Genomic DNA, 21,560 nt, shown 5'->3' with positions numbered 1-21,560 from the left:
AGATAATTTGTTATATCTGTATTTGGTGTATTGAGGTTTGGTTGACTTACATATGAGAATTAATATGTGAGCGAGTCTACTAAAACTGCATTCTTTTATGCGATGTTCTTTTTTTTTCACAGTTCAGTATTAATTTATATTAATTTATCAATACCACAGTGTCATGTGCCATTCACATTCTTTACAATGGATACTTTACATTCTTTATGTTGCATAACCTTATAGTTAATATCTTGGATCCAAGAAACTTACCAAGATCGACGTCATGGATGGATGGCCTCAGAGAGAAAGGAGTATTTTTGTACAGCGTGTCAAGTATTTTGCTTTTCACTTGGCTAATAGTGTCACAGTCATTGACCCTGCAGTGAATCTTCTCATCCTGGTCCTCTTGTATCACCTGAACGGTCTGCAAAGAAAACAAAATGATGGGCGTAAAAAATATGGAAAAGCAAGACTTTTAAACACATTGCTGTACTTGGTATGCACGCCCTTAACAATAATTCACTACCCCTTTCTTAAATGGATAGATAGATTCGAAGCCAGAACTCTTCCAAGAAAAGCGATCAGTAGCATTGGTAGGCAATGTACAATAACCTTCCTTTACTCTCAGCTCTACTAAGCTGCCCTGTCTAATGTTTATGTGAGAGGGATAGGTTTATACAATGTGGCAATTCAGCGATGCTGCGTTGTCTTAGCTTTCCATGCCACGAACCAGCCAATGATAGCTACCTGAAAGTAGTTGATGGTGTCGCATTGCACACAGCAGCTATAATAGTGCAGGGGAACTGGTAGTTCTATGCTGATATGTTACAATTATGTGATTCGATGCAAACAAGAAAGGCAAAAATCATGAAAGCACCGAGATGTGGTGAGTGGTAGTGTGCGATCCAAGGTTTCTACACTCTGACTAGCTTTTGCTTGGCTTTTTTCAGCCACCTGAAGTTACTAGCGTGATATCTGCAGATATTCGGTGCAACTGTGATGCTGTCTAATCTCACAGGAAAGTGCAGCGCAGATTCTGATGTGGACACTCACCACAACTTCGTAGTCAATTTGCTCCCGCAGCAGCCGTGCCTCGAAGAGGGAATAACGTGCATCGTACGTGACAGCATCCACGGGGCCCTTCTCGACTTGGTGCTTGATGGCGCTAAAGAGGAGGAACAGGGAGCTGCCCGCATAGTCTCTCAGGTAGTCATACATGCTCAGCGCCAGCCAATTGGTCAGCATCTTCTCGACAACCGACTCAGTCCTCCGAAGCATTAGCTGCGGGTGCTTGCTGCTCACGGACTTCTCGATCAACTGGAGTAGCAATGTCCTCAGCACACTGCAGCGGGGGGCAGCACAAAAAGCACAATAGTTTGACTACAGACAGTTACCTAGAAATCACTTCAAACATATTTAATGAAGACAACTGAGCTAGTTGATGAATTTTTGAAGGCTGTGACAAACTTAAGTGCAATAAAAGACACTTGCTCTGTCCTGTATGTTGCGTTTTGTCTGTTGTCTTTTACTGTGCCCAAGTTCGTCTTAGCCTTCAACTTCAGACATTTAGCTCCATGCATGCAGTGCCTCTTTATGATAAAAACTGTCAACTCACTCAGTTCCATACTCCAGCCTCCCCATGAAGACAATCATCAGCAGAGAGGCCACGTTCACTCTGTCACGAATGGTGAACGACTTCTGGCTCTCCAAAGTGTTGATGAAGGTCACGAGGAAGCTCTTGTTCAGAATCAACTGCTCGAACTGGGACATTGCCACTTCATAGTTGTTGTAGATGCCATTGTTCTTGACCTGAAAGAAGACAAGGCAGTGTTTATTATGGCTGTGGAGAAGTACAGCTTTAGGAGCCTAATGGCAAGGACAGTAATAATCCTGGAAGTTTAATGAAGCCTCTTAAGGCAAAAACATCAGACGACCTTCCTCATGCCTATTGCTTACCCCTCTAAAAAGCACGAAGTTGGCTACCTACAATTCCAGACTGAATGAAACATATTAGAACTGCTAGTAACTAAAGTAAGCAATAAGAGACAGCTTTACGGAATAAGAGACAGCTTTACCTTGAGCACTTTTCATTTAAATAGCACATGTGAAATACATAAATGCTCTCTAGCATTGCTGAAGTGATTTCAGTAAACTGTGTTGCACATCAGAGGAAATGTTAAGTTTTAGCAATCGTGGGCAGCACTGTTGATTCAGGTCTTCTTGATACAATGACACAAAGTGGGAAAGTTTAATAAAAAAGTTAAGCATCAAGCAGATTAAACAAACCAAAAATGCTGCTGTAAGTAATGTGTGCTATGTTAAGGAGACTTTAGACAACATTATTTATACACTGGCAAAACATTCATGAATAATTTATTCAGTTTCTACGGTGAATGCAGAACATGTTGTAAATGTGACATACAGCACAAACCTTGTTGTCTTGAAGTAGAGGGTGTTCGTAGACACCAGGGAAGAACACCTTCATGATGTACGACCGATGGTCTAACGTTGGGATGCCAGCAGACTGAAGATCATTGGTTAGGTCAGTGACAACTGTCTGGAGCTCTGCAAAGGCTGAAAGCAGAAAGGTGAAATTATGCGATTACCTTCCATTGCTCTACATTTGGCATCTTTCGCTGGCACGAGCACTTGATGTGAAGCCGTTGTGAAAGCACCTAGTATGATGACAGCGACAAATGTCCCAAATGTTCATGATTACCGAGGAGCCCAGAATTTGGAGCCGTCTGCTGGGAAGCTACGCCATTCCCAGAGTGAGGAACACAAGGCAGACTTGGGAGCAGAGTTCTTAGCTAAGCCAGAAAGCCCATCCAATAATCGACGTTTTGCAAGTCGGAGATTCTGATTGAAGTCCCTGCTCTCACAAATACGTAAACCTAGAAGACAGAACAGTACATCAGCCTTGCAAGGACTATGCCATTAAACAATAAAGGCTTCGCAAGTGAGAGATTCTAATCGGAACTGCCTGCTCTGAAAGATGTGTAAACCTAAACGACAGAATAGTCAGCATTACAAAGACTTTGTTACTTGAGACTACATACACACACTCAGACAAGTCAAAAGCTTGAGGCTCTGCACTTCATCCTGTCTGTAAAAAAAAGAAGTGCCATCCACCCTACAGTAGCACAAAGCTACAAAGGAAACCCATACGAATTTCTCGAAGAGAACAGAGAGAAAGCTTCACAGTTGAAGAAAAATTCATCCTGGTCCAGAGGTTGAACCCAAACTTTCCTTCCAAGAAACCCGTATAGATTTCTTTGGTAGCATTGTGCTACTGTCAAGTGGGTAAAAAATGTTCCTTTTCGTAAAACTTCCTCAACCAAGCAGATTTTTGCATAACTTATTTCATCTTGTCCTGAACATCTACTTGATGATACATGCCGTGCCAAAACCTAAGAACTTGCACTGAACATGGCAACACTCTCTCAGAGGTTCTGCACCATGCAGCAGCAGATTGCATTTCTCAGTCAGTACCTTGTTTGCACTCAATCCGAACACTCTTCTCGAGGTCGTCCATTTGAAGTTGGATGCGCTTGTACTCTCGCTCAGCCTGGGAGCTCTTGTGTCGCAGCACGAGCAGGATCACGGCACTCAGAAGAACCACGGCCAATGCCCCTGCTGCAAGGCCGGCGACAGCCTCTGGTGGGAAGCTGTAGGTCTTCGCCACTTCGTAGCGCATGAAGCCCACCTCATAACGAAGGTTGCTGCCAATACGAACCTGCAGGGCACAAGGAAGTTTCTCAAGCAATATGTAACAACTTCCACAGATGGATATTTGGAATGGCGATAACACAGCCAACAAAATTTAAGCAAACATTCATGCAGACTGATTAAACTGAACAACCAGTACTGTCTGGTATCACGTGCTGGAAGGAATCATAGCAACATCGATGTGATAAAGTAAACTGGTAGCACAAAAAAAGTTAGAATCCAGAAACATGCCCGATAGTTTAAATTAGGAATGTCTAATAACTAATCTGACCAAATGATGAAGGTTACTCTCCGGTCTAAACTAGCAAAGTGTGACGGGTTTGGTTGACAAAGGACAGCAATATTTGGAGATCATTATCGGGAAACCTTTTTCTTGTGAAATACTTAATTAGCTTGGCATTGATGATGAAATAAGTACAAATGCTTACCACAACCATTGGAAGTCCATTGTCAGTCCAACGACCCAACTCATCTGTGCCCGAAGGCTGTACTTCAGGTGGCAAGCAAAGAAGTTGATTCATAGCCAGAGAAGTGATGTTGCATGGCTGTGTTCCAATTGTCACATTTACTTCTGATTCGGTACTTGCCAGGCGAAGGTTGCTCCCCTGTAAGGTGCGAAAAAAATTTTACGACTCACAATATCAACAAAACACCATATTGAATTAAGAAATAGCAAAGCAGCACTAGCTGGCGAGAAGCTAGGAGGGAAATTATTAACTGCAAATAACTGCCAAACCTAAAGCTTTATTGCAACTTGCAATTCATTTTTGCCTAAGTGCTCAGATGGGCTTGGTCACAATAACCAACATCAGAGAAGTTCAGTACAGGGTGAACAAACAGAACATGCCATAAAACCACTTTGTTTCAGCACCAAATTATGTGCACTTGGCAGATTTATTGACAGGATTTAACATTGCACAGAAAGGAAGCTGGCTATGAGTGATACTGTAGTGAAAAGCTTCAGATTGATATTGACGTACTGCGATTCTTTAACATGCACTCAAAGCAGAATACACCATCAGAATGCAGCTGCTGTGGCAGGCAATTGAACCCATGGCGCCATGCTTAGCAGAAAAAGGCCATAGGTGGCCGACAAAACTTTACTGACAAAATCCTGTCAGCTTAGCTTGAACAAGCCTTAAGTAAACTATTTTCTGCATAAAACCCAGCACATTTTCTGGTGGTTTATGTTATCGCCCAGCCAACTTTGTGTTCAAAGAAAACGTGGCTGTGACCATTGAGTCAGCCCAAGTTAAATATCGGTGAATGTCTAGGATAGGTTGCACTACTGTCTTTTGCATATTGTGCCTCCTAGACCTAAGGGTGGGAACATTGTTTTGTTGGGGAAAGTAACCCTGCCTTCTTACCTCGATGACGAGCAATTCGCCTTTGTACAGCTTTACGCCATCCCCCTCAAAGCGGTGCAGCTGTGGATTCGGCACATAGACCAAGTCAGAGTGAAGCAATGGGAAAGTTCGGGGTAGCTCAAGGACACTGCTGACGTCATCCATGGTGAAGCCAATGCGGAACCGCCACTCATCCCGGTGGCCGCCAGCGTCTTGGTCATTGTTGTAGCTGGTGCTGAGACCTGTGTGGCTGCCACCGCTGATGCGATTGTCCTTGCCCAGGCTCTTTTGCCTGTCGCTGCTAGGAAGCTGTCGGTAGGCTTCAGCATTGATGGGTGGTGAGGGACAGGACATCAAGGAAGGTGACAGGACTTCACACACCTGGACAGATAAAGATGATCTAAATTGAAGATTACGTGTTGACCAAAGGTCGTAACGTGAAACCACCAGTTTCTATAAAACTTTCATCATTCAGTGCACTGTTCTTCAAGAATTGTCACTCTTGTGAACTATGTACATCAGCATTGAGGTATTTTTGTTATGTCAATGCACAAAGCAACGACTCTGTATGCGGAAACAGTGCTGACTGGAAGTGTGCGTGTGACCATAAACTTCTTTTCTCACATTCACCTCAATTAGTTTTGTTTCTCGGCATACAACAGTCAAAGTTACTGTTATAAGGAAGTTGTAAATGACACAAAAATATTTGTTACATCCAATATTGTTATGAGCATATATTCATTACACACTGATGCCTGCGAGACATGTTTTAGATTTACTCCATTATATCCAATAATTTGTTACATCTACGTTCAATATGTCAAGGTTCTGCTGCATGTGGAAACTAATGCGATTTCCCAAGTGCCACCATTATGAAATTGAGACCTTAGTTACATCAACACTTTGTCTCTGTCACTGAACTAAGCTGCTTTCCTGTAATGCAAGGCTTCAATTAAATGAAGTGCTCAGAAAGCTACAGAATACAAAATACACGTGCCCTAAATACTGTATCCTGTTATGATGTAGCTTTGTACAAGAAAGGAGCATGTTAAGGGAGTGAATGAAGCTGCAGTTCAAGTTAGTCTGTGTGTGACGCAACTTGCAGTTAGTATGGGGACATTGACGGGGGCCCTGCAAAGTCAGCCTTGCAGACAGTATAGCTTATGAACGTCAACGCAGTATGCTTTAGGTAAGCCTACTGCATTTGCCTACAGTTATCGCGTGTGCACGCACGTGATACACACACACACACACGCACACACACACACACACACACACACACACACACACACACACACACACACACACGCACACGCATGCATGCATGCAACAAATGATATGGGACAGCAAATCTCAACATAATACTGTATGAGCATTTGAATTAGCGGTGTGCTAGACTTGGATGCACATGGTAGTGAAACAAGCGTCTGCATGACTGCTCATAATATGCTTAAAGTAATAAAAAGCAGAAAGAATGAAAGAAGCTTACCGTTTCATTCAGTATTTGGTTGTCGTAAAAGACTGCCATTCGTGGTTGCTGGACAGCATGGAGATTGCTACCCGTGACCATCACATTCCGACCACCACTGAAACCAAACAAAACATTCCTTTTAGTACATAAATACACATGAAACAAAAGGGAACTGCGCCAGAACAGATGAAAATCAGAAAAGATAACTGAACACACAGGTAGTAAGTGAATGAAGGTGACATTTGCAATAGTAACGTGATCAAAATACATTTAAGAATATTTTCATTTCTACAAATGTCATCGTGGACATTACAATGTAAAGCTCTGAAGCACAATTTTTCACACAGATTTTAATTCTATTGTAGTGAACTTCAAGTAGACCCTTATTATAAATGAAGCCAAGCAATTTGTTAAATTTAGACAAATGGCTAACGCACAGGTCAAGGCATGCAAGGCATGTGACATTGCATTACCAAAGCTTCAATTTGTTCTGAAATGATAAAATGCATCATTGTGGGCAGAAGTGGAATAGATAAGTGCTATGGCTGCTAAACATCTTATTTTGCTGAAGAACACCGGTGAAACCTACCCGTCATCCTGAAATCCAATATGCTTATAATTATTTATATTGAATGTCCACAACATGAGCAGATGATTTTCCCAATACAGTTTTCTTCGTGGCTTTCTTGAGTCAAAGTCATACAAGGTGTAATTTGTACTGTAGCCAAGGGCTTCCCTTGACGAAAAAAGCACTTTTGTTGCATTTGCCAACAGCACGTTTATGCATTCATTGCAGTGCGAGCGTGAAAGTAATGCTTGTAAATGTGACACCAGCCATACACAAGACTGCTTTGTAGCTAGCTAGTGGGCGAGGAAATAGAAAAATAATGCACTAACCCGACAAAGCTCTTGAGTGGTGATATCTTGAGTATGGTTGGATCTTCTGAGTAGTTGAAAGGGCTTGATATACTTAGGGTGGCATTGTCGATCTTGAGGATCAGGTAGGAAACATTGTACTTCGGTATAGTGGCCTTGCTAGTTTTACACGAGATCTGGCTGTTGCTGGCCAAAGTTCTGTAACGAAAGTCAAAGCATGGAAAGACTTTTAGAGCAATGGCCCCTTTCTTTTTTTTCTATTTCACAGAGAACGCTGCAACCAAAGCAGAGTTAAGATGCGTAATGAATGACGCACTTGTCAACAGTGCAGGGGAGGTTGTCAAGGTACACAGTCAGGTTGCTGCCAACATTGAGATTCGATCCACTGATGTAGAGACGAGTGCCCCCCGACTGCGGTCCCGTGCGGGGTTGAAGGTCGCGCACCGTGATTTGTCGATACTGGAACTTTTCCTTTGCCTGTGTGATGCCAGCACGATTCCCAACGACCACGTCTGCCATGAGCGGCGAGCCACTCGCTCCCGTCCTACAGACAACCCTGCAGAGGCAAAAACAAATATCACTCAGAGGCAGGTACAAAAGACTAATAAATAAGCTGAACCCCTCAATGCCACCACAATGGCCTGACTCATACTTGTAGCCTTTCCTACCATTTTTCTATTCCCTTTTCCGCCATTTTATAAGTGAATTCAGAAAATAATATAATAAAATAATAAAATAAAAATAACATGATAGGAAATGGTAAAAAAAAATATTGCTGAAATCTGCTGCTGCTTTATCTATTTTCATGTTACTGTCAGTCTAAACAGAGACCTTAGGCAGGAGTGGGGAATATAATGCATTCAGAAGGCATATGTGTTCACAGAAAACTAGCATTGTTTAACAACAATGTGCTCATGCAAAAAGAGAGAGAGAGAGAGAGAGAATGAAGAGGAAAGGCAGGGAGGTTAACCAGATATGAGTCTCCGGGGTAGCACATGCAAAATGAACACATGACACACAAGCATAAGAGACATAGTGTTGGATGTCAAGATGGGTGGCCATCAAGGGTGATAGCAGAAAGCCGGTGAAGTTACAGCCCAGAGAATGCGCTTACATTGCAGCACATATGGCATCTATGTCAACAAAGAGGGCAAAGTATTGATATACAAGAAAAGTGCGAAAGCTTGAACAGTCGTTTGCTTGTTGGCAGTGACATAAAAGAAATGACGTGCTTACCTGACCGACACATTGTATTCAGTAGGAATGCAGGGGATTCCACCAATTTTGATCTTATCATAGATCTCTTCCCGGCTTGTTCCTAGGTTGCTCCCTTCAATTGTAACCTGTGTTCCACCTTCAATGGGTCCACTCAAGGGATGAATCTGCAATGGACACAAAACAGAAGTTGCCAGTCAGCCTTCTTTTCTAAATTTGACCAAAATGCACGAAATAATTTCCATGACTTCTAAATTCCAATGCTAAGGCAGCAAGAAATGTGTACAGAGCACAAGAATGTGAATAGTTTGCCACATATCAGACGCCGCTGTGACAGCAGTTCTGCCTATTTGTCAGCTGCGCTTGTTCAGGTAAAGAGAGGATATGTATCACTAGTTTAAATCCCCTCAAAGAAACCGCACAACAATCTTTGATGTGCAAAATCTTAATAATGGCTCCTTCTGTTGCTCCAGTGAATACCACAAAAATAGAAGAAAGCAGAAAAAGAATCCATCTATCATTTGGAGACATCATATGTCATCTTGGGCCCAACCACGTTGAACAAAAGTTGTGACATAAACGAAAGAAGACTTGCGTCATCTTCGTTCCCCTCAGTTGTCTCTTTGTTATTGAATATTGTGCTGCAATAGCCAAGTGTACACTTTCAGAGGAAAGATATTTGCGTCGATAAAGCTCGAGGTGTTCACGGGATCAGATATAATGTAGATATAAGGTCCATGGAGAAAAAGTTAAACAAGATCAAAGCACGAGTTTTGTGAACAAGCAAATATATAGCCAGAAAAACGCGCGTGCATGTGTGTGCAATTACGCACAAAGTGAGCAACAGAATGAGACGGCTGCTTGGACTAATCACGGATAAGCAAACGTAAGCGCGCAAGAAGCGTGGCGCACTCGGCTCGGTAAGCCCGAAGAATGCAAAACAGCGTCAGAGCGGTGCGAACTCGCTGTCAGCCGCAGAGGCGCGCGCTCCGCGTTTCCCGCGTGCATGTAAGAAAACGCCCGCCTCGCTCGAACAGCTTTTAACGCTGACACGTCGTGCGCGCGTCAAGTCGAGAACTGGTAATTAAGAAACCCGCGCAGCACGAAAGAGATAGATAAACAAACAAATAAGCAAAGAGAACTAACGCCGCGCACGCCCGCAATTTGATTACGCACGCACTTCGTAAGGAACATGTGAAGGAGAACGTGAAGGACGGGGGAACGACACCGCCTCGCGGCGGAGCCGGCGACAACGGCAAAACTTTCAGCGGCGCGCGCTCCTGGGCGTGATTAGATTTGCGGCGTCGCGGTTGATTGGGCGGCGCGCTGCAGCGGCGCTTATATACGTATGACTCAATTAGACGCGCATCTCTCGCTCTCTTTGCCTCGTCTCCATTACCGTTGCAGGACTGCGGCACTCGGTGGTGGCTCTGTTTACTTTATTGCGCGGCTGTCGCCGCATGCGTATAGTATTGTCGCTCTGGCGGTGTGTAATGTATAAACTCTAGTTCACAAAAGCATCAAGCAAGTTCCAAGAGCGCTCGCGCCCGGATTTGCCGCGTAGTGGTGCTGTTCTCGCGTCATCGATTTAGCTTAGTTGGATGACAGCGCCAGGAAGCAGCTAAACGCTAGCGAATTTTCTTCTTTGGAAAGATTGCGCTTGCGGGTACTACACATAGTTCACGACTTAACGCTGGCCATGAAGCCTCCTAAGAAATCGGTTGAATTGCCACGCTGCACATCCGTTTCGAAATGAAACCCAGCGAACTAAAAAGGCTGTAGAGGTGTGATAAAGTCAACCAGCAGTTACATGCTCAACCCCGATGGTTGAGCACTTCCAGCAGCATTGACCTGAAACTCCGGAGGCGCGCATTTAAATCTTCCACCATGCGGTGCAGTCAATGAACGAGCCCAACACAAGTAATAAATAGTAGTAATCTTCTTGCAGTAATGACCGGTAATGATAGTGCGAACTACGATGCATTGGGCAAAACTGAAGTGGTACGATAAATTGAAGTATATAAAATTTGAATAAGAAAAAAAAAAAACGACATACAAGTGTGACACAAAAAGAGGCCGCGGCAAACATGCAGACCGTCGAGAGATGGCAGCACCAGTACCGTGGCCAGACGCACCGATGGCGAGCGAAACAACGTAAACAGACGCCACCCGCTCGGCTTGTTTATCATTTCAATTAGCAGTCATTACCATAATTCGTTCTTCCCGCCTGCGACGTTTCGCGTAAGCTGGGTACTCAGAGCGCAAGCACCGAGCCCCTGCTGTCGTCGGAAATGGAATGCGCGGCGCTTCCGCCTACAAGGTAAGTAGTACAAAACGCGATAAATGGCGCGAAAATAACTCGGTTTCGAAGGGCGGTGGAATAACGGTTGAAGTGAGACGACTGGTGGGATTGCGCAGAAAAACCGTTGTAATGTATATATGCGACCCTGTTCGGTAGCGGTGATGACGGGGTCCATGAAAGCGGCCGCGTAATTGAATTTGACCGTCGTCTAGTCGCCAAAATGTCAAAAGTGCCGCGGGTAGCGAAACCGCCATTTCTGCTATCGACGTACTGTATTTTATGAACCGCCGTTTCTGCTATCGACTCACTGTATATTACAGTGCAATATAGCGCTGCTAGATCCGTGTAAGAAAAAAAAAAGATAAGAAGAAAGCCTTTCACAGGAAACGTCACGGGAATAAATCAGTCAAAAGAAAAGAGAGAGCAGTGTTTTACGCGCGCCGGGATGAGCAAGTGGCAAAGGGAGCAGCATAAATTGTTAATTGGCCTCATTGCTGAGTGGTCGACGTACTTCGAGACAGCACGCACGTGTATTTGTTGGTTCAAAGCGTGGCTAATCACGATTTTCTAACGCTGGCTATACAATACGATAAGTACCCGCCATGGTTGCTCAGTGGCTATGGTGTTGGGCTGCTGAGCACGAGTTCGTGGGAGTGAATTCCGGCCACGGCGGCCGCATTTCGATGGGGGCGAAATGCGAGAACACCTGTGTACTTAGATTTAGGTGCACGTTAAAGAACCCCAGGTGGTCGAAATTTCCGGAGCCCTCCACTACGGCGTGCCTCATAATCAGAAAGTCGTTTTGGCACATAAAACCCCATAATTTAATTTTTAAATTTACAATCCGATAATATAGCTTGTCATATGCTGCGTCTACCGCCGACCGTCTAAGACATAAGCACACGAGGCTAAACTAGCAAGATCAGAATATTTTGTCACCGCTGCTCTTCTGTTTTCAACCAGTTCAACTCGCATCTCATATGATCACGTACAGATTGGCCACTTGCGTCTATTTCTTGGTGGTCGTCAGAAATCTTTCCCTCTCTCTCTTTCTGCCTGACTTTGTGCTTACAGCGTCGGCACGCAGAAGTTTGCGTCTTAGCCGCCGCTACAACGGACAAATGATCGAACTATCACATGCTAAAAGGCCCCGCCTTGTTCAGCAAGCTCACAGCTGCCTGAAGCAGATTTACAAGTCCTTTCATGTCCCTTCTCTGGAGAGATCGTCAATTGAAACGACGACAGCCGTAGTAGCACTGCACGACGAATCAACGGATCCGGAAAAAAGGCTACGGGGGACGAGGAAACGGTGACGAACGAGACGTAAGACGTCGATAAGGTATCCGTGTTCTCTCGTTCGTCTTCCGGTACTAATACAGGGGCGAGGAACGCGAAGGACGCTGGAGGACCGACGGCACAGAGCTGAGGTGGAAAGGGAGAGAGGAGCTAGAAATTAAGGCTCTGGCGTGCAAACAGAAAAGGAGCGACGAAGCAACAAAATGCTTCGCAATGAGGTTAGACCACGACACAAGACAGAAAATCAGACCAGCGAGAAAAAAAAATACAGAGAAGTAAGCAAGCGAGCGAGAATAAAAAGAAGAAGAAAAAAAGAAATGGCAAGTGAGTGTGTAACGTGTGGGGCAAGAAAGAACGAACGTGGCGCGCAAGTGCTCTCAGTGAAAGGCACCAGGAAGAAAGAAATGAAGGAAGGACGAAAGAAAAACACAAACAAGCCACAAACGTTAGAGTGATGTCGCGGAAGACGAGCAGATGGCCAGAGAGCGAGAGAGAGAGAGCTGCAGGAAAAATTCACGGAACGGGAAAACGAGGCCGGTCGTTGAGCAGAGAAGGGAAGCCACGATAAGGACAGAAAGTGGAAGGGAAGAATAGAGGGCGCCTAATCTGGCGCCCTATGAAATTAGGGAAAAGAACATTAGGGCCGACGGGAAACTGCGTTAAACAAACGCCCGCTCCGCCGAGGAGGCTCGCCACTCGAGTGACGAGCACCGCGGCGTTCCCTCCTTTCTTTCTTTTTTTTTTTTCTCTCATTGATTTTTCGGCTTGCGCGCGGCGGCCGTTTTCGCTCTAGGTCGCGGCTCTTTTTCCTTCTCCTCTGTCACTCTCACCTTTTCCGCGGGCGGCGGTTAATTTTAGTTCATCTTCTTTCCCTCCCCACTGGCCTGCACCTCCTCCCCGCCGTGCACACTGTTCCATCGCGGTTAATCCCGTAAGAACGGGGAATGCGGCTCGGGGGGTTTTGTGATCGCGGAAGCTGCGTTCTCTTGTCGCGTCACGGATAAGAACCGGGCAGCGAGCGGACATGCCATATGGCAGCGCAGATGAGTACGTCCGATAGGGTTACAGGCTGGCCGCGAAGGGTTGATTCCCGCATGCGGAACACGCGAATCTTTCTTTTCTTCCCCATATCCTTCGTAGACGAGGTACCTGGAGGCCTCTCTCGCGTCAGCGAATTCCATTAGGTTGATGCATCGCATAGCGCAAGACCTGTTGCGCGTTTGCTTCTCTTTGTCCGACAACGGCGAAGCGCGTACGTTGAGTGCCCATACGTTCTATGCTTTCACAAGGTAGGAAGAGTTCTCGTACTACGCCAAAAGGAGACAAACTAAAGAAGCAGGAATGTTAACAACACCAGAAACTCGCACAGTGGCAAAGCTATAACTCCGTTTCGAGGTATGTATATGCGGCATTGGCATGAAAGTTGAGGCGCCCTCTGGAGCTCCGAGGCTGAGCAGACGGCAATTCCTCATGCGGAGGGTTACGTGCATTCGTATGCACGTTGAAGCGGAGTATGGCTGCTACCGCACCACTGCGCTGATCTCGTTGGAGCACCGCGGGAGTGATTCTATGCCCGAATTCGTGTGCCCTTGTTGCAAACAGAGAAAGCTTGCGCGGTGCACCGCTTGTCGCGACACTTACCCAGTCGATGCGCGGCGGTGGGCAGGTGGTGGAGACGGGCTGGTCGCAGGAGTCGGCCGTGGCGCAGACGCCTCCGCACCACGAGCACCGGTACTTGGGGTCGCGGGTCAGGCACAGCGAGCAGTCGGCGCGGCCTCCGTGGCTGCCAAGGAGCTGGCACTTGTACAGCGTCACTGCTCGGACGACATGACCACGCGGAGAAAGAAGGCTCAGACTCGCAACGGGGGAGTGCACGAACTCGTGTATAGCAAGCGCAACTACATATATCACATAGCTTATCGAGGAATGGCGAATCCTCCAGACGATGTGTCGGCGAAGAGAGTAAAAGGCGATATAGTGAGCTCTTCAACTGTAAAGGCATGACACGTCTGGCTAATTCATCGCTCCACATATCAAGGAAGATGGCGACTACAGAGAGTTTTAAGCAACTATAGCATATATAGCATATAGGTATAGCATATAGGTAGAAGCATAGCTATAGCATATAGGTAGAAGCATCCAACGATGCCATGCTCCTTTTGTCAGTGTCCTCTTTGAAGTTGTAGCGACTTCAAAGAGGTCAAGTCTATAGGTCTGGTTTAGGTTTTTCGAAAAACGGTATTTTCTCTAGAGGGTGAGAAAGGGAGTGACTGACGCCAGTGCCGCACTCGTCAGCAGGACGAACATACACGTCCGCTACATACTATGTGCACCAGTATCATTCACACTCACCGTTCGCCTTTCCGATGAAGGTGTTTCCGTTCCACAGGACCGTCAGCGTTCCTTGCTGCTCGGGAATCTCACTCTGGTACGTGTACTGCGCACAGGGAAAGGACAAGACGCATTTTACTTGGGCGCAGGCTTCAGAATCGTGCAAAGACTTAGTGGCCACTGTAATCTGCTGCTGTTCGAAAGTGGTGCCCGTGTGAGTGAACGCTCTTTCAAGTGAATCAGTGGGCGCGACATCGTTTTTCTGGTGTACAGGTAGGTGTGCGGAAAGGGTCCTTTTGCTTTAGGGGTATGCACTTAGACAGATCCATTTTGATTCACTTGTTTACCGCAGATGATTTTAATCGTTAACCAGTTGTTACGCTGACGGACTTTAGAATCTTCAAGGGGAGTATGGTAGCGCGATTCAAAGACGGGACAAGAGAAGACTCGAAGGGACACACACAGCGCTAACTTCCAACACTGTTTATTGTCGAAAACCAGGTCGTACTTATACACTCAGACCACATGAGTCTCTCTCTGAAAAAGAACTGAAATTCTTGCGCATGGCTTAGCATATCACAAAATGTATCGCTCTGATTGTTAATCTGTTCAAGTGCCTGTGACTCATGTGGTCTGAGTGTATAAGTACGACCTGGTTTTCGACAATAAACAGTGTTGGAAGTTAGCGCTGTGTGTGTCCCTTCGTGTCTTCTCTTGTACCGTCTTTGAATCGCGCTACCATACTCCCCTTGAAGATGCATTACCAACAAGCCCACATTGCAACCCTCGTGGACTTTAGAAAGACTTGTCGCGGGTTAACTATAGCGAGGCAGGCCCCTGGTGTACTTACCACGGCTTGGGAGCAGATGATCTTGTTGTTGACGACTCTGGCTTGCACCCGTTCACGCCTGCCTTCGATGTCTAGCACACAGTGGAAGTTGTCCTGCAGGCGCCGTTAGCACGACCGAAGGAAGACCAGAAAAAAAAAAATGCATACGTCAGAAACATTCCGACCGGCACCACATTTACTTCGGCGCAGGCCACTCACACCAGCATACGAAGTGAGCCGGTGCAGGGGACCATATAACAAAGCGTACTCACCGCTGGACTAGGCAGGTTGCGTGCCTCGACGGCCACCTCGGTGCGCACCCCGTTGGCCAGCAGCAGGGACGAGTCGGCACCGAAGCTCGGGCAGTGCTGGCGGCCTTTCACCAGCGAGTTCTGCGGGCTCTGTAGGGAGGGGGAGGGGGTTGAGAGTTAGTTTATCCCAGCTCGAGAACACGTAAAAGCAACCGTGCGGCGTAACCGGCTCGCGACACTCCGCGAGCGATTGCGGACAGCGCACTGCATCCAAAGTAACGAGGTCGTTAATGCAGGCAGTGGCTGTCATTGTTTTTTTACACGACACTCTATTCTTGACACACGTCGCCTGCGCCTCGAGAAACGCTGTACAGTGCTTCATAAAACTCTTCAAAAAAAAAAAAAAAAAAGAATCAACGAACTTGGCGGTCTGCTGCGGCAAGAAGAACGTACTTTATTTATTTTTTATCGAAACATTTGACGAGCAATAACAAAGGAAGCTGGTCGTCTGCTTTTGTGATTTGGTCGATATGGCATTGATGTAACTGGCGGTGGACACAGCGACAGCTATAGCAGGTGTTGCACGCGGCAGTTACGACGAGAACGTAACGCACGCACTGCGGAACAACCTTCTATTCGACGGCGGCAACGCTGCGTTCTATATATATATATATATATATATATATATATATATATATATATATATATATATATATATATATATATATATATATATATACCGGCGCGCCATAAGCCCTGCGCATCGTCTCCCATTATGCACCGCGGCTGCGGACACATACGTGCCTGGTTCACGATGGTTAAATAAAGACTGCGCAGCGGCGGCAGCTTTGCCTAACCGCCGGCAATCAATTCAGCACGGCATCCACCGGCAGCCAAGCGACCACCTGTGTGCCGGCCGAGCGGAGCCGCGCGATCTCCTTGAAGCGAGCACGGCTCGCGAGGCCTGTCACGCAAGGGCGCGGGCGAAGAGAGAGAGCGCGCGCGCTCGGAGCGAGCGTACGACGACGGCGACAGCGTTGACGAAGAATAGTGTGTGCACTCACGTTCTCTCCGCTGATGACGTTCCTGGAGCACGAGGTGGCGTTGTGCGTGCAGGTGTTCTCGCTGAAGCACCAGTTGCAGGCGAAGGCGCTCGTCACGCACGCCGAGCATCTGGAGACAGCGGCAAGCACGCAGCAGCAGTCAGATTGAGAAGGCGGGGACGGGGGTGAATTGCGCACTGAGGCGATCCATCAGCGTTTATAACGAGTGCGCGATTAGCGTCCCCCGTAACGAGCGAGCGATTACTGCGAGTCGTGCACTGCGGCCGAGAGCGGGATTAGGGCTCACGCTCTCCGGGTTTCAAGACGAGCGAATAGCCGCGGACGGTGTGTGTGTGTGTGTGGCTTATGAAACACTCAGCGGCACGACAACAATGCCTGCCTACTTCCCTTTCGTTAGACGGCGGACTTTCTTTCATGCGGCGTCTGCTCCCAACGAGGTCTGCTGTATACCGATTGCTATCAACCTGAGAACGGAATTTCGCCGAACGTAATGGCGGCTCGGTCATAAAATTACTTGTTTCCGGCGTCTATACTACTGTGGTTACATTCGTAAAGTCAAGGGGAAAATATGTGAAAAATAGCAATACTATACGCATAGCTAGTCGCTGTAATCTTAAAGCTTGTGCCACACATAGTGCGCTCGTTTCTTTTTCTTTCCCCCTACAGCGATGCATGCCGCATTCCATGTACCTCGTATTAAGACTGAAGATGTATCGTCATGTCAGGACTCACGTTTTGTGGACGGAGCAGTCGTAGAAGGTGAACGGTCTGTGGAGGAAGTCGGTGTTGGTTTCGCTGGATCGGATGTACAGCGTCACGTCCACGTGATCTGCGCATGCAGAACAATGCAGACGGCGGTCGTTACACACATAAGCACACAATTAGTAAGAGAGTAAAAAAAAGAAAAAGAAGTCGAACCATCTTGAGCACTAAACATCGCGTGCTGGTACAGTGTACTTAGCACAAATGCTATTCCAGAGCTGGGAGTCAGGAGCGCCCAACTTTTCGAGGCTCCGCATAGCTGTGTACATGACACCAACTGCGACATCAGACTGCAGCACCGGCTCGCCACAAGCTGCACGATATCCAGGGTCTGGGGATATGCGCTCCTACCGCACTGGAGAAACATCTACCGCTCTGGGGGGTATTTGAGCTTGGCACTCCTGGCCTATCGTTTATCATTTTCCGTTATGCCAACCTTTTCTTTACTGCACACCGGACTGCAATAGTCTTCCGAGGACGGGTGTCATGCAAGAGGTTAGCTGCGCCTTCGCCGCTCGACCTGCAATTGGAGGACGAGGTGCGGCGGTTTCGCGGCTATGTGCGCGTTGCTGCTTTCAGAAAGTCTGCTGCAGACGCACGTTGGCTGCGACGAAATCTCATTCCTTTCGCGGATACCTCGAGCGAGCTCCCCCCAAAATGTCAGAACGCAAGCCTCTCAGCTTCGCAGAATCGAACCGTACACCAGTCTATCGCATAACAGACGGATTAGAGGTGCCCGACCTGCGTGAATAGAATACATGCGGCTATCTCCACGAATCTACCAACAAGTCGAGGCTCGCCGCCTGCTTCTGCCACGGAGCTCGCATGCAGTAGTAACACACACACGCACCCGATCCGACGGGTATGGGCGGTCGGTCGGGCACGGCGGGCGTGGAGCAGGCGAGCCCGTGCTGCGTGGCCCTCGCCTGGATCGGGGCGCTGTGTCCGAACACGCACTCGTAGTGGGCGCCGCGGGGCAGCTGGGGCAACTGGTTGATGGCGATCTCCACCTGGGAGGGCAAACGTGCGACAGTGCTGTGAGTGCGCGCGGGATCGCGCGGATAAGCGAAAGTTTGATTGACACTGCTTGGTGTTATGCAACACATTGCAACCGTGCATGCAAAAAATCTCGCGTTTGCTATCAACGCCCGTGATAACATCAATCCATATAAAACCACAGGGCACTCATTCTGAACCGTGAAGACGGGGGAGGGAGTAAGACTGTGCTAAAGCGCGGATGGTACAGTATCTAAGCCAGCGTTACTGTAACTTGCTAAAAACTGCTTTATCACTGCTAAGTATCGTAGTCCGCTTTCATTATGGTGAACGTTCATGCATTGGTGTACCCGATTTATAGCACGTTATCGTATGCGTGCTCATCTTTAAAAATGTCATTCGGGCAGCTTGCCGCCATGTCAGGACGACTGGCTCGAAAATAAATAAAGGAATAGAGAAACGCCTAACACGTTCTCATTGTGAATTCGCTTTCCTCATAAGCGCTTGTTTCTTTCCTAAGAAGGTGTTACCGTAGGAATTAATCGACTTTCATGGGCTGCTAAGACACCCAAACACCTCCCCAGGCTATATTATGCAACATCTATACTATATACCTTCTATATATATATATTATACATCTTCGTGCCCACGCGAAGAGGACGGCGCGAAGTGACTCACGGTGGTCGTGGCCGAGCGGGGCAGCTTCTCAGGCGCGATGGACTGGAAGTCGATGCACTGCTGCGTGTCCAGCGACAGCCACCGCGACGAACTCCGCTGGTCGGCGCCAGCGGACGCGTTCAGACACTCCGACTGCACCGTGCACCTGGGAGAGAGAGAGAGAGAGAGAGATCAGCGCGTTTTGAAAAAGTCGAAACTACAGTTTATTTACCACGTAAGTATACACTGCGGTGTGTCAAAAGTGACTCGCGATTCGCACACCTGGTATCCGGCGGTCGTCGTATCGCACGCTATTTGCGTAGTTGATGAATGCCGATTGAACGTCTGCGTTCTGAGGTGTCAGACACGAGCGTTTTCCGCATTGCAAGCTACACTGGAAGTCTGTCGCCGCGGGTCGGGAGCCGAACCGGCGACGTCGTGGTCAGAGCAGAAACGCCATAACCACTGCGCTACCCCCCCCCCCCCCCCTCCTCACCACCGCGTAGACACGGGGAGAAACAGAAACAGCGGACGCTATTGGCACTGCTTGCTAAATATACTGTTCAGTTTATGCGAGCGCGCGGTGCCACAGTCGAAATTCCTTTTTCGTTACGCCAAGGTCTCCAACATGCGGAAGCGGCTTGTGGTCCCGCTTTCTTTTTCGATAAACCTCGTTTTCTAACGCTCAAAAAAGCAAGCAAACAAACAAAAACGAAGATTGACCTGGAACGCGTCGCTCAATGTCTACAGCACTTAGCGCCCCCTTGTCATTCAAAGTATACTCTCGGCAGGGAAGCCTATAGAGTGATTCACCGCCGACTGCCCATTTGAAACCTCAGTCACCGTGCTCGCCGAGAGACAACAGGCGGCAACAAAAGAAGAGGCCCCGCGCACACAGAACACGCTCGCCCAGAAAGTCTCGTGTCCCCTGTCGGCGCAAAACGGCGGAAGCCTATGGTGTGGACTGCCTTCTGTGCCCCACACCCCAGCTGCCGCCCTCGGCGCGTGCATAATTGATGGGACCGGCGCCACCAAAGCAGCACGTGGCCCTGACCGCAGACCCAAGCTCCCGCGCGTATACACCCTACGGCCGTACCACACACTGCTAAGCGCGGTTCGTCGCCGTCGCAGAGACACACCACCACTGGCTCACTTCCCGTCTACACCGTCCCGAACGCCGCCAACCGCGGCGCGGCCCATCTTCGTCCATTATGTAGCGGCCGCCGATGCGGGCACCGATAGACGTGACGCAGCCGGCGCGGTGCGCTTTTACACCGAGCACTGCGGGAATGGAGCGGGGGGGTAGGAGTCTATATACCGTCTGCGTCCAGACAAACAGACGCACAAGTCTTCGTGCTCGCCGACCCGTTAAAGCAACAGGAGATTTACAGTGCGCGATAGAATGGGAGATGAAAGAAATGAAGAAAAAAAAGTTGATGCGGTCGGGCAATATAGAGCCGGGAAGAAGATGGGTGCCAGGGAAGCTTGAGGAGGAGGAGGAGGGCATAGAGAGATGGCACATTAAGCTGGTCAGCGCCGCGCGTTCAGCACCGCACGGGCCCGCAACTGCTAAAAGCCCGTCCCACGTTCCGTTCCCACGGATGGACGGACCGACGGGGCGCGGGCGATCTCGCATCCACGGCGGCGAGCCGCGTCCGAGTAATGTCTCCCGATGGCACTTCCCTCGGCAAAAGAGCGTTATAGCTGCCAGAAGCCAGAGAGGTCTGTCGGTCCGTTTCTACGTGTATGCGTGAGTTGCACCGAAGGAAAATAACTGCCGTTGGAAATGCTCGTCACTATACAGTCTTTTTTTTCTCTTCTTCTTCTTTCGATTCTCTGTACTTCCAACGTCACTTCTATATCTGCTCATATGACAGTCAAACCGCAAGAACCGGCGACAAAAGTTAGCGACGTTTGCAATGCGGTAAGATAAATCAATAACTCAAGTATCTGATAAAACTGTGCAGCGTGGAGACCCACCTTGCTGTCTATACGAGCTACTCCTTCACGTTATTTATCTATCAATACTTGACTGAGAACTCTCGGATCGCTCGTAATCAGAATGGGTCTGAACGAAGTCGACGTTAAACGGCTTCAAAGTCGCTCTCAAACGCCGCTACCTAGCTCTTGCGAGACATGATTTCACGTGGCGAAAAGACACCGGAAACAAAGGTCAGTGGCAGTGTTCTGCCGCCTAGAACTAAAGCCGCACTGCCACGACGCAGCTACAAAGGAAGCTTCGGCAATCCGTGTCGACGATGAAGACACAACGACGGCTCGCACATACGGCAGGGCATATACGATATTACAGGTAACTGCAATCGTTATTCGATACGGTGGAATCGTTGCAGCAAGCGCGGACCGTGTCTGTAGCGTATGTACAACTGTACTATATACTATACTACAGCACGACGACCATGTAGGCGCGGAACAGGGACAAAGGTCAGGCAAAC

General features: G+C 47.9%; 1 protein-coding gene and 1 long non-coding RNA gene across 4 annotated transcripts in view; one reads left to right on the top strand and one right to left on the bottom strand.

Annotated features, from left to right (window-relative positions):
* The window catches only part of LOC126521975 (plexin-B-like), a 140,977-nt gene that overhangs the window by 7,103 nt on the left and 112,314 nt on the right, over positions 1 to 21,560 (bottom strand). For 2 of the 3 annotated variants that reach the window (XM_050170734.2, XM_050170737.2), the window contains exons 8-26: positions 19,129 to 19,273; positions 18,305 to 18,464; positions 17,425 to 17,521; positions 16,693 to 16,801; positions 15,650 to 15,778; positions 15,399 to 15,491; positions 14,570 to 14,654; positions 13,859 to 14,031; positions 8,641 to 8,786; positions 7,721 to 7,960; positions 7,426 to 7,602; positions 6,547 to 6,643; positions 5,079 to 5,438; positions 4,140 to 4,316; positions 3,475 to 3,718; positions 2,405 to 2,556; positions 1,598 to 1,791; positions 1,036 to 1,324; positions 253 to 406 (exon numbers count right to left, since the gene is read on the bottom strand). In XM_050170734.2, the coding sequence (XP_050026691.1) occupies positions 253 to 406; positions 1,036 to 1,324; positions 1,598 to 1,791; positions 2,405 to 2,556; positions 3,475 to 3,718; positions 4,140 to 4,316; positions 5,079 to 5,438; positions 6,547 to 6,643; positions 7,426 to 7,602; positions 7,721 to 7,960; positions 8,641 to 8,786; positions 13,859 to 14,031; positions 14,570 to 14,654; positions 15,399 to 15,491; positions 15,650 to 15,778; positions 16,693 to 16,801; positions 17,425 to 17,521; positions 18,305 to 18,464; positions 19,129 to 19,273 (3,221 nt within the window). The remainder of the gene's footprint in view (positions 1 to 252; positions 407 to 1,035; positions 1,325 to 1,597; positions 1,792 to 2,404; positions 2,557 to 3,474; positions 3,719 to 4,139; positions 4,317 to 5,078; positions 5,439 to 6,546; positions 6,644 to 7,425; positions 7,603 to 7,720; positions 7,961 to 8,640; positions 8,787 to 13,858; positions 14,032 to 14,569; positions 14,655 to 15,398; positions 15,492 to 15,649; positions 15,779 to 16,692; positions 16,802 to 17,424; positions 17,522 to 18,304; positions 18,465 to 19,128; positions 19,274 to 21,560) is intronic. The other variant, XM_050170735.2, reaches the window with a different exon arrangement.
* The window catches only part of LOC140218964 (uncharacterized), a 180,309-nt gene continuing 168,820 nt past the window's right edge, over positions 10,072 to 21,560 (top strand). The window contains exon 1 of the long non-coding RNA XR_011895158.1: positions 10,072 to 10,939. This is a non-coding gene — a long non-coding RNA (uncharacterized lncRNA). The remainder of the gene's footprint in view (positions 10,940 to 21,560) is intronic.

This window comes from Dermacentor andersoni, chromosome 6, assembly GCF_023375885.2.
Source record: "Dermacentor andersoni chromosome 6, qqDerAnde1_hic_scaffold, whole genome shotgun sequence".
Taxonomy (NCBI): Eukaryota; Metazoa; Arthropoda; class Arachnida; order Ixodida; family Ixodidae; genus Dermacentor; species Dermacentor andersoni.
The sequence above is the reverse complement of the archived record's forward strand: the minus strand, read 5'-3'. Positions and strand labels throughout refer to the sequence as shown.